The sequence below is a fragment of the Malaclemys terrapin genome, chromosome 3, assembly GCF_027887155.1.
Source record: "Malaclemys terrapin pileata isolate rMalTer1 chromosome 3, rMalTer1.hap1, whole genome shotgun sequence".
Classification (NCBI taxonomy): Eukaryota; Metazoa; Chordata; order Testudines; family Emydidae; genus Malaclemys; species Malaclemys terrapin.
In genome coordinates, this window is record NC_071507.1 from 176,501,359 (window position 1) to 176,513,781 (window position 12,423).

The 12,423-nt window shown below is 41.8% G+C and overlaps 1 protein-coding gene across 1 annotated transcript; it reads left to right on the top strand.

Annotated features, from left to right (window-relative positions):
- The first annotated feature begins 4,966 nt into the window (after positions 1 to 4,966).
- ID2 (inhibitor of DNA binding 2) lies at positions 4,967 to 7,274 on the top strand. The gene is made up of 3 exons (XM_054023947.1): positions 4,967 to 5,491; positions 6,011 to 6,075; positions 6,809 to 7,274. The coding sequence occupies exons 1-2, from the start codon at positions 5,144 to 5,146 to the stop codon at positions 6,065 to 6,067; spliced, it is 405 nt and encodes a 134-aa protein (XP_053879922.1). The 5' UTR covers positions 4,967 to 5,143; the 3' UTR covers positions 6,068 to 6,075; positions 6,809 to 7,274.
- The last annotated feature ends 5,149 nt before the right edge of the window (positions 7,275 to 12,423 follow it).

Consider the following 12,423-nt stretch of genomic DNA (forward strand, 5'->3'; position numbering starts at 1 on the left):
GGATAAGGTGGGTGCAAAGTGCAAGGGGAGGAAATGTGTCAGCAGCAGCATCTGAGAGTAGCAGAGCAAACTCAGACGGGAAATGAGCTTGCAAAGTGCACCCAGCAAAATGATCGAGGGGATAAGTTGCTTCTATGGAAACTGCAGGCTGATTAACCAAAAAACAATCACTTTGATGGCAAAGTTTTAGCAGGAGCCGGCTTATGCTTGGTTTCAGCTACATTCCCCACTCTGTAAGCACAATGTGTTTCTTGTTATAGCCAACAACAAAAAATGGGACACAGGTTTTTTCCTGTATGGGCTACATCATAATATTAAGCTGTTCGTTTCATTCTGGACAAACAATCTCTTGTTGCATCTTTGAGATGGAGGTTAATGAATTCCCACAGATGATGTTGGCCAAACAGTGGTCAGCTTGTGACTTGATTTCCAACATCATGATGTGAGGGGATCAGTATAGAAAAGCACTTCGAAGGGAAGAGGCTGCCTACAGCAGGATTGTTTCTACAAGCTAATTGTACTAAGTGCAGCTGCACAAAGCTGGATCAACAGTAATAGAAGGCGGCGCAGACTTCCTGACGCCAGCCCTGCAGAGCTCCCACCAACAGACTGGCAATTCCAGATTGTTTTCCAGACCTTATCTCTCCCAAGTTAAGTTTTTTTTGTTTTTTTTTTTAATTTTGTGACCGGAACAAAGTAACAGGAAAATCCTTTGTAAAAGCAGAAAACGCTGTTAAAGATCAGTGCGCTTCACAGAATTTGTAACTAAATATTTTGCATGCAGGCTGTCCCCCTCCTCCCAAAAGTCTAAAACTGCATTCTTTGAAGGATCTGAAAGGTGAGACAAACAAAAAGGATCAGGCAGTTGAAAACAATTGGTTTGGGAGATATTTCACCAGGTACATTGAAAACCTTTATGTCAAAACATATTTAGCCAACATACTTTTTTTGGTATGTTGGATTGTGGCAATAAGGTGAAGGGACAGGATTAACAACAGATTTTAGTAAAGTCTGATGGCGTAAATATGCAGCAGTTAAAGGGATTTATACTATTTCTAGTTGGTTTTATTACAAATACAGGGTCTTGGGTATGAAAACTTTCAAGATCCTTAATCATAAGGAAAATAAGTGACTGATACCCAAGAGCCCATAGACGGGCTCTGCTTCTGAGGAAGCACTCCATTTTCCCAAGACTTCTTGTGAGAGTCAAACCCAGGAGGCAACAACCTGAATTCTTATGTAACCCAGAGACTGTTTCCTAGAAAACCACAACAATCTGCATGGTGAGAGAACAGGGTCGGGAACTTTTCAAACATCTCCGCACTGCACAGAGACGGGGCAGCGGTTTCTTTTCTTTCTCGTTATGAGCTCATTACTGTTTCACACGCAGGACCAACGGGGCAGGCAGGGGTTTCATTTCTCCGCTGATAAGGACCAGCCCAGATAATGCTAATGACCATGGGCGCTTTGGAGGGCAGAAGCACCGCGGGTGAGGCTGCCGGATGCAATACAGGGGGGTTGCCTCTGGTTTCCAGCAGGACCCTGCCTCGGCCAGCTGGAGGCGCGGGGCGGGGCTCTCGGCACAGAACGAGCCCCCCTGCGGGAATGTCCTGCGGGGCCGGGGGGGGGGGGGGGCAGCCGCGTGGGCCTGGGAGCTGGCGCCCCGCCTAGGGCCCCTGTTCAGCTCCTTGGGGCTCAGGGCCCCATGCAGCGGCTGGGAGCGGAGCGGTGCCCCCCTCCCCGGCTCAGCTCGGGGTGTCCGCGGTGCCCCCGCTGCAGGTGCGCCCGGGCGGGGGCGGCCAGGCCGGGCCCCGCAGCCTCCCACAGCCCCGGGCTCAGCCCCGGTCTCCATGGCAGCCGCCTGAGCGGCGCCGCCGGGCCCGGCCGGGGAAGGAGGGGGAGGCAGCGAGGGGTGATGTCACGGGGCTGGCGCCGCACAGTCCGGCCCGGCGCTGGAGCTGCGGGGGCGGGGCTGCGCCGCCTGGTCCCCGCTCTCTGGGGAGCCCGCAGGGGAGAGCCTGGCGAGCTGTGGCTCTCAAGGCGGGGATTCCCCTACGGGCCCTAGTCCGGCTCACTCCGGGGGACCAAGGGCCCCTCCAGGACGGGGAGCTCCATCCCATTCCGCGCCCCAGGGGCTGGGGGTCCGTAGCCCCGCTCAGTACAGGGCGGTCCCTCTCTCGGGGCACTAGAGGGGTGCCCCCTTTGGGAGTGATGGGGAGGGGGGGCTCATGCACTAGGGAAGATCCTTCCCCCCATTGGGGGCGGGAGTTGGAGGAAGAGAAGTAGAGCACCGCTTTGGGTGACAGGAGCTGGCAGACTTTTCTTCCAGATGTTAGCAGCAGTATTTTGAGGTTGGGAATAGAGAAACAGATACAAGCTTGGGACTGACATCTATTTCTAAGGGAGTCTCAAGTGGAGTGTCATCCAGTCCTGTTTGCACCGTTCTTTGAGATCCTTAGGGGAAATGCTACAGCAGTTCCAAGGGGTACTGTTTTCTGAGAATCCCTGCACAAAATCCATTCACCTTTGCACAATATGAAAATAAACAAAATCCAGGGCTATGTGTAAAACTGCTGGGACAATTTGGACTACAACGATTAGCCAGGAGGGGTGGGGGGAGTTTCAAAGTTTTAGTGGTCTATCTGTCTATTGTAAAATCTTGCAAGAGTGAAAGACTTTCGAAACAGGCCTTAAAATCAGTCCAAAAAATGACAGAGTGTAAACACAAATCAAGAATCCCTAAGCAGAAGTGGAGTTTGTGTGCTCTAAACACCACTTTTCATGCAGAAAGTACAGAATCAATTAATCTGGTTAGTCCCTCTTCATATAACTCCACTCTATAAAACAAAATTTTTTTAAATGTGAAGTGTTAAGTATTCAATATGGAAGAATGAAACCAGCTATGAATGAACCAATCCTTTGCAAAAGTCTAGGAGGACGTTTCTGTAACATTGTTTCATTATCCAGGGATGGCAAATAATGAGAGACACATGAAGATATTTGTTGATATTGGCTATTATTGTACCAATAATAGTGTCAAAACAAAACCTGTTCCGCTGGGGCACATGTGGAACAGAAATACAAGCAAGTCAGTAGGGTAAAATCTGTGATATTAAATCACCAGATTTAATATAAATGAGATTTTGTTAATTTAGTGTTTTAGAAGGATTGGAGTTGCAGTCAGTATTTGTTTATTTTAATTAAGCTGTTGATTATGTGCCACACAGGGTTTTATTGACTGTGCCTTTTAATTGTACTTAAACAATGTACTTGTCTTCCTGTAAGATTGAATGGAGAGATTCACTTTCACCCTTCACATTTCAAAATGATTGAATTGTGTTCCTGTCAGGCTCAGCACCGCCTACACCTCTAGATAAAAGCCCTGGGGCAAATAAGCTTGTGTTGCAGTCAGCAAAATGTCCTGTCAGAGACCTCCCCAAACACCAGCTAAGGAATGTGACATTAATTGGAGGAAAATATTGATTGATCCCTATAGAGCTCTGCATCCAGTTCCCAATAATGATCCCTTCCCCCCCCCCCTCAAATGGAGTATGATGTAGCTATGCAACAAGGACTCAACAACATGGATAAATCAAATACTTCTGTGTCTCCTTAAATACAATTCTCGAATACCCAAACTGACTTTACAACTATATATTAACGTAGTGTAAGTGGTTTTAGTGCAATACAGAACTATGTGTGTTGGAAAATTTACCAAGTTACAATACAATAATTTTATATCATATAAAATGTCCATATCTAGACGTTTACAATTTCATAGCTTTAGTCTTCCTTGAGTAGTCCGTGACACCATGGGAATTAGTTCTGATAATCAGCAGTTGAGTGCAAGACAAAATGTGGAAAATGCGATTGGGCAAAAGGAAAATTTCAAAGACTGTTTCTCTCATCAAAATAATCACTGTATGTTTGTAATGTTTCTGGAAGATGTGTTTCACTGGCTTCAGCAAAAGCAAAGATGCAAAAGTACAGTAGACAGTAAGTATTTTCATTTGTCACCAGACTCAATCTATGCAGAATTCATTACAGTCACATCACATGCACTGGTGGGTTACAGGTCAGCAGCCTTTCAGAGGTAATATGTGCAAATGAACTTTCAATATTTGCCTAATGATCACCAATTAATAGCAACATTTAAAATAGCCCTATCCTATTTATGAGACAGCAAGCTATAAGTGCAGTGACTTCTTAGTCTTTTAAAGCCCTGAGCTATTAGCTCTGTAGCGGAGTATTCTGTCATTATAGGAAAAAGTTCCAGTTGATCTTGTTCATTTATTTACTTGACTTTTTTATGCTTATACCTCCTGCAGTGCTTCAGCTTACAATGCTTATTAGTGAAGCTGACCGCTGATGTATGCAACCATATTAAAAAAAGAAAGACCTGTTTGTTACTATAATTCAAATTGACTTTCAGGAAGTATCAGGCTTCATTGACACCATGTTACAACTGCAGACTTTATCTGGTTATGGTGTATTCTGCACTTAGCATACTTTATAGTGTGTCCACTCCTACCCCACCACACATACAAATGCTGATAATGTGCTTATGCTCCCAAAGCCCAGTTCATTTTCAGATCCTAAATCTGCAACATTTTTCATTCCAACTTTATCCAAGCTAGCTCTTTAAAATGAAGAAGAAAATATTAGGGGAGCATCTGTTGTACTGGAGAGGGCTGAGAACTCTGTGATCAGACCTGACTGTTTGCAACCACAATGCAAAATGCCCATTTCATTCCTTTCTCAGTGCCTTTGTAAAATGAGTCAGGAGGGCTCAGCAGTTACTGTACAGTATTTACTATCCTCAGCTGTGCCTAGAATAGCCACACCCTCTTCCCTACGATTGGCTCAGAATGCGGAAGGCCTGAACCTTCTTTTAGTTTTTTTTGTACCAGTGAGAATGTCTCCCCGCCTGATGGACACATTGGGTGCCTCCAATGGCAGCAAGCACTGGCTGGATTTGGCAGCTCCTGAGCCTGCAGTATAAAAGCAAGTAGAGGTAGCTTGCTGCTTCATTCTGAGCTCAGGCAGCTGCTTAGAGAAAGAAAAGGAAGGGAGGCAGTCAAGCAGGCAGAGAGATCCCTTAGTGTGTGTTTTCTGTACCCTGGAAGTCGGGCTCTCTCCTAGTATGAAAGCTTTCAGTCCTGTGAGATCCGTCAGGAAAAACAGCCTCTCTGAACACACCCTGGGAATATCCCGGAGCAAAACCCCCGTGGATGATCCTATGAGTTTGCTATACAACATGAATGACTGCTACTCCAAACTGAAAGAGCTAGTGCCCAGCATCCCTCAGAACAAGAAAGTGAGCAAGATGGAAATCCTGCAGCACGTTATTGACTACATCCTGGACCTGCAAATTGCTTTAGACTCACACCCCAGTATTGTCAGCCTCCATCACCAGAGACCAGGACCAAATCCTTCCTCCAGAACTCCTCTGACCACCTTAAACACAGACATCAGCATCTTGTCATTACAGGTAAATGTCTTAGCCCTGGCTGTATGCAGTGTTGTTGTAGCTGTGTTGGCCTGAAGAAGAGCTCTGTGTAAGCTTGAAAGCTTGTATCTCTCAGTAACAGAAGTTGGTCCAATAAAAGATATTACCTCACCTACTTTGTCTCGTTAGCCCTGGCTGGCGTTCTCCCTCCTTGTTGGCTGTCTTCATGGCCTATATGCAGTATCTGAGATTGGACCTTAATAATGATAATGGACATTGCTGTTAGGAAGTCAGTATTAGTGATGTATCTTTTATGATAGAGAGTGACTGGCATGAGAAACAGTTGTATTTTTTTTTTAACTAATACTAATCATTTTAGATTGAAATAGATGAAAATGCCCCAATTGCTAGGCAGCCCTAGTAATGTGGGTTGTCATTGTGAATCTAAATTGTGACATGTCGTATGGAAGGAGCTTCATGCTCCAGAGTATTTTGTATTTTTTGTTGTGCTGTTAAGATATTTAACATTGCACTGTTTTGTTTTATTTTTCTTCTGTGCAGGCATCTGAATTCCCTTCAGAATTAATGTCAAATGACAGCAAAGCACTTTGTGGCTAAATTCAATGGTGAGTGTTTGTGGCTCTTGGTTTTCAAAGAATAAATATAATGCAAAATACAATTTATTTTGGGGAAGAAAATGTGTGTATGGGCTTGGATTTAAGACATATTTTAATTTATAATAAAAGTAACAGGTATCTCAGAGGATGCCTTTATAATCAGTAATCCAGCCATAACAACTGCACTAGTAATTCATTTGGGGGTAGTCCATCTGAAAGTGTATTTTCACCTTTGCAAATAAATAGTATAGACTGTTTGCTCTGATACTATCCCTTTGTACTTAAATATATCACCACATAATGTAAATTCTGTGATTTATCTGTTCCTAAAACCCTAACCTTCAGATGAAGTGACTGATTTAGTTGAGGATTTTAGCATAATCCATTAAATTTTGTGATGTGGGATTGTCTGCACTATCAGTTAAATAAGTGTCTGCTTTTAATCAAATAATTGCTGTAAGAGGCAGACTGGCGCCTCTGAGCAGTGCAGTTACAGAGATCCCCAAATAGAGATTGGACTGAGAATCCTCTTTCTCCCCCTCCTACTGAATGTATGTTATTTTAATGTTTAATTTGTGCTTTTGAGGGGGGGGGGGTGTTTTGCATCTGGACGCCAGGGTTTGCCCAATCTTTGAGTGTTTGGTTAAATGTTCAAACTGTGGCTTCCTCTCTGGCGCCAGTCTGTCCGGATCTCTGCCCTGTTAGCATTCTCCTAAATACTCCTCTTTTCAATCTTTTGCAGGTGTTTGCTGACTTTTTTTCCCCACAAGAAAATGTCTACAGGATTTTTTTTTTTTTTTTTTGAGGTGCTGAACTTATTTTTCAGCTGTATCTGGAGGGGGAATCTACATCTAATTAAATGGACCTTTTAAAACTAATAAAGAAGAAAGAAACTGAGATCTCTCCCCACCCCCTCAACTTGGACTGATCTTAGCTATTTATGAAGAGACTTTTAAATGCCCTTTCCCTAGTCGGAAGGTGTCCTTTATATACTATTCCCAGCATGGGGAGTGAAACATAAAAACTCACAAGGAATTGCCCATTTTAAAGTAGACTTTGCCTTTTTTTCCAAAGGTGGAGCGTGAGTACCAGAAGGATCCAGTGTTCAGTTTCTTAGGGAAGTCCATGGTCAGAAATGACCTTTTGACGCAAGCCTAGGATTGAATGCTGTGTATATATTTATATATAAAATATATATATATATATATATATATATATATGAGAGTGAAACCTTGTGAACTCTTTAATCAGAGTTTTCTTGTATAGTGGCAGAAATGTACATTTCTGCAAAAAGTGTAATGATGTACTTAATCATGCTAAACTTTTTATAAAAGTTTAGTTGTAAACTTAACCCTTTTTATACAAAATAAATCAAGTGTGTTTATTGAACTGATTTCCTGCTTTATTCTTGGGGACCAACAGTTTGTTGGGGACGGAGGTATTATAATTTTACAAAGTAACAGTTCAAATATGTGTAGAACATAAATAATAAAATTATTATGTTACTATTTTTAATTCTTGTAATTTGACTAAATCTTATTTAAATATATGTTCCAAATTTCTAGCCGATCACTTTATAAACAGTGTATAAGGAATTGCCAGAGTTGTGGATTACTACAGAGTGGATGCCATTGGAAATATACACAAAAGTAGTTAGTCCTAAGAAATTCCCTTAGTGTTTGATTTTTTTCCCCCCCAGCCCCCTTGTTGATGACTCACTTTCAGTTCTCCAGTAGTGCTGCCCAAGATCTGGTAACTTGCTTTTGGAATAATTACACAGAATTAAGGGTTGCGGCTGGCTATTAGTCTCCCAACCACTTAATTTCTGCAAAAGGCTTTGAATGCAAAAGTTGGTGATGCGTTAACATGTGATTTGGAATAATGAAGTGACTGTTGCCTTTCCACACTGGAATTTACATGCTTCCATGCAATAGCTCAATGAAATGGGTTTTCTAATCAGTTGCAGCAGCTTCTCCATATGACTATAGAGAATTGAACTAAATCACTGCTGTGTTACTGATTAAACTTTGGCTGGTCCTAGCATTAACTCTTTCTCCATCAGAAAGAAATTAAGCCTGTAATGAGACTCAACATTTTTAAAAGCAAAGTGTGATTTGGTATTTCTTATGTATACACTCTAGTACTACTCAAGGGCATTTGTTGTACTGTACTTGTCCACTGTAAATTACCTGTCTTCATTTGATTTATTTTGTTGCCATAACATAAGAGGGAGGGTAGGGATGCATTTACTTGAACCTCCTGGTATTGCATTCTAGTTTAAACTAAACTATAAAGTTTCCTAAACTGGGAATTTTAAATAAGTAGACTTCAAAGTCCTATAATTGAATGGAGTTACACCTCTACCCCGATATAACGCTGTCCTCGGGAGCCAAAAAATCTTACCGTGTTATAGGTGAAACCGCGTTATATCAAACTTGCTTTGATCCGCCGGAGCGCGCTGCCCCGCCCCCTCCCCCCGGAGCGCTGCTTTACTGCGTTATATCCAAATTCATGTTATATTGGGGTAGAGGTGTATTTGCAGTGGAATGAGGGGAACTCTGATAATGGTCTGGGTAAGGACTGTTCTGCAGAAGGAATTACCTTAGGCCTGGTGGGTGGGGTTGAGATTTGTGCACTCCGAGGACTCTTCCAGGGAAAGGCACCGCACCTAAGGCCAGTAACACTTTCATCAGAGCGAACAGATGTGTGGGTGGTGGCACTACACAGTCTGCATCAGCTGCCTTTCCTTGCCCTTGACACCAAATCCATCCTCTGAAGCTGGGGAGAAAGCCAGCTCTGATCTCTTAATACAGAAGCTGCCCTGACCAATCAGTATTGCAACCCTTTGTGAGGGATCAATGCAATAAGAACACAAGCATTGCAATGAAAGTCTGGATTCAGAATAGGGTGAGGTGGGGGAGGAGAGCTAATCTACTGCTTCTCATACTACACCCACCTCCCTGTCAAACCAGTGATTAAAAGTCTACAGAACTGTAGCAAATGTTCAATGCCTCCTATGGACAAACCCTGCTACTGGCTCAGCAACAGTAGGGCTGCATGCAGTTTGGTCTAACTTTGCACAGTGAATGATTAACCCCCTGGGAAAGTATTTAAATTTAAAAAAAAAAACTTAACTTCATTTACACAAGTCAATGTATCTTAAAGCCTCTAAAATCATTCCTGCAGATGAATTTTCTCTAACCCAAATCAGGCCCCAGGATTTTAAACTGTTTTGAGGTCTTCAGTCTCTTTTTTCCCACAGTAACAAGCTAACACACTCACACACTGGCAGGTTCCCCCCTCCCTCTCAAAGCTGATTTTCCACCTAAAGCTTGAGTCAGGCTGAGGCTGTAAACAGGCAGCAATGCATGTTGCTGTAAGGCCACTTTTTCTTTTTCTCTCTTTTTTTTTTTTTTCGGTGGGGGTGGGGGGCTTATGAAGTTAAGGAAAAAACTGGCAGGAGCTTTAAGGATTACAGCATAACCCCTTAGAAAGCAAGGCACCATGTTTCTTTGACACTTTTGAATTATGGGGTGACAAATACATTAGTAGACCCAAACTAATGTTTCTCACTCATGTACTGTCAAAACAGGAGCTTTTCCATTGCCAAGGATGTGGGGGTTTCTTGGGGGGGGGTGGGGGAAGGGAGAAGAAGAATAGAAAACCACACCTGCTTTTAAAAATGCAAATTAAATTGTTTCCTTCTTCAAGGATTAACTACCTGTGATTTAATTTGGCATTTCTACCACACATTTCCTCTGACCAGTGCTTGGGGCTTATTAGTCACGTAGGTCTAAATTTACTAGAGATTCACACTCATTGGGTTCATACTGAATTTTTTATAGTTCAAAAGATCAACTGCAAAGTTAAAGCTTGGTCCCTAGAACTTTCGCATTGATGCTCATGTGAAGAATTGGGCCGCCCTTTTTTATATAATATTGGCCTCATAACCCACGCATACATTAAAAGTTTCTGCATGAAAAGGGAATCCTAGATCAATTCCCTTTCACCCTCTTTCTGGGCCTGCTGTAGGCTATAAGATTATACTGTATCTGAATACAGCTGCTGCCAACAGTCATGTTACATGACTTGATGCTGAATATGGTAGATCAGGACAAATCATGGTCAACAAGTTAGTTAAGATGTGTTAGCAAACATGTTTATTAGCTGTAAAATGATGTGGCATAGACCAGGCCTAAAAGTTGCAAATGCAGCCACAGATTTAAGTGTAAAGGCCCCATTGGCAAACAAGAGAACCCAACAAGAGATTTAAGAAGATTCTCGCTCCAGAAGATTTGGGATGGTAAGAGTTCTTCAAAGCCTTTCATCAGGTTACAAATAACACAAAGAGCCCCTTTGTTTTTGCTGACCATTTCCAAAGCAGATGAAAAGGTTTCAAATGCATTGAAATATTTATCACAAGTCATTTAAAGAATCAGTGCAAATATTTTGACAAAATTGCTACAAAGAGTCTTGACTACAGATTAAAATTAGTACCTCTGAGTCACATTCCATTCATGTTGGTCTCTTTATAATTTTTTACTCGTGTAACATGCATTAGCCATAGAGGGTGAGCACCACCTTCTGGTCTAGGTAAAGAAGGCAGATTCCCCCCTTTTTAAAAATGCCTGCTTTTCTCTTTTTAACTTATGCCTGTACTGTGCACAAATCATCTTTAAGAAAGAAATCAGTTGATGCTTAAAATGTTAGTGAATAAGGGAAAAGTGCAATCCTTTATGGATTATTTTAAATAATTTTATAATTTCATCCTGATAGTTCAGATGAAAATGTATAAATTGAGTGAAAATCTAGTACATTACTTCTGTTGCCCGTGCTGATCCAACTTTGAAGTCTGAAGTTCTTAAAAATTTGGTACCTGAAGTCTGAAAGAAAGGTTTAAATGAAAATTAATTTTTTTTAAATGTATTTGTGAGGAGTACAGCCATGTTCATACACCACGTCGATTGTTTTGGGAAAATAAAAGAGGTTTTCCCACATAATTTTGTGTGTGTAGAAACTGGGGGAAAGTTATTTGTCCCATCAAAGGAAATAGTTTGTGGAAGAATACACCCTGGCATAATCCATGCCATGTAGGAAACATGTCGAGTATTAATTAAGGAGAATAATAATACTTATGTATAAATCTCTCTCCTTTAGCAAGCACATCAGTAAACTTAAAACTGGGAGAGCAGCTGGAGAGAATAACATTCTCCCTTTCCATTGCCATAATTTCATCTCTTGCTGCATCATATCACATTTTATACAGCCTAGATTGTAAATTGTATGGCCTGGGGATTGTATTATATATCTGGAAAATGACACTAACAGCTAACAGAAAATTCTAGCAGTCCTGAAAGCCGTATTCAAGACATAAATGGAAAGACTCTTAGTATAGAGGAAGAATAAAGGAAAACATGGGCAGAACATTTTCAGGCTATTTGAAATAGACCAAACACAAGCAAACTACTAGAAATACATGACGAAGCCTTATCACCAGAGCATGATACTGATTTAGGAGATATTACAATAAAAGAAGTTAGCAAGCACATCAGTAAACTTAAAACTGGGAGAGCAGCTGGAGAGAATAACATTCCTGGAGAGATACTTAAAGCAAGTGACAAAATAACCCTTCAGACTTTCCTTGTGATTTTGGATAGAATGTGGAATGAAGAAAAGAACCCAACCTGGGGAAAAGAGGCCTTACCAGTAAAATTGCCAAAGAAGACTGACCTTACCAACTGCAACAACTGAAAAGAACTGCATTACTCTCAGTGCCTGGGAAAATCACTTGCAACATCATCCTGGAATGCATTAAGAAACTAACAGATCTTGTACTTAGAGAGACAGAAGAAAGTTTTAGACAGGAGGGTTTGAGAGAGACCCATACCAGAATATTCTGTATTCTAATGGCTAGAGCACTCACCTGAGAGCTGAGAGACTGTATTAATTTCAATGGACTATATACCCCTTGTTCTTGTTCCCTTTAGCTGGAGAGAATTTTACTTGACCGTCTTTTAGAGGTAACTGTTCTTTTTAGGGAAAAGGGAAGGGCTGGAGCTGTTAAAGTCCAATCCTATTTATTAGAAGACAAAACAAGACAAATGCACACAAAAGGGGAGAGAAAGGACCAGTGAAGAGAGAAAATGCAGTGTCTGTCTCTGGTGTTGACTCTTGCTTGCAACCCCACTGCTGGAGAAACACAGGCGTGGAACAGTATCTTATTAGTAAGGCTACATTTTAGTCATGGGTATTTTTAGTAAAAGTCATGGACAAGTCATCGGCAGTAAACAAAAATTCACGGCCCGTGACCTGTCCATGACTTGTACTATATCCCTGACTAAATCTTGGAGGGAGGAG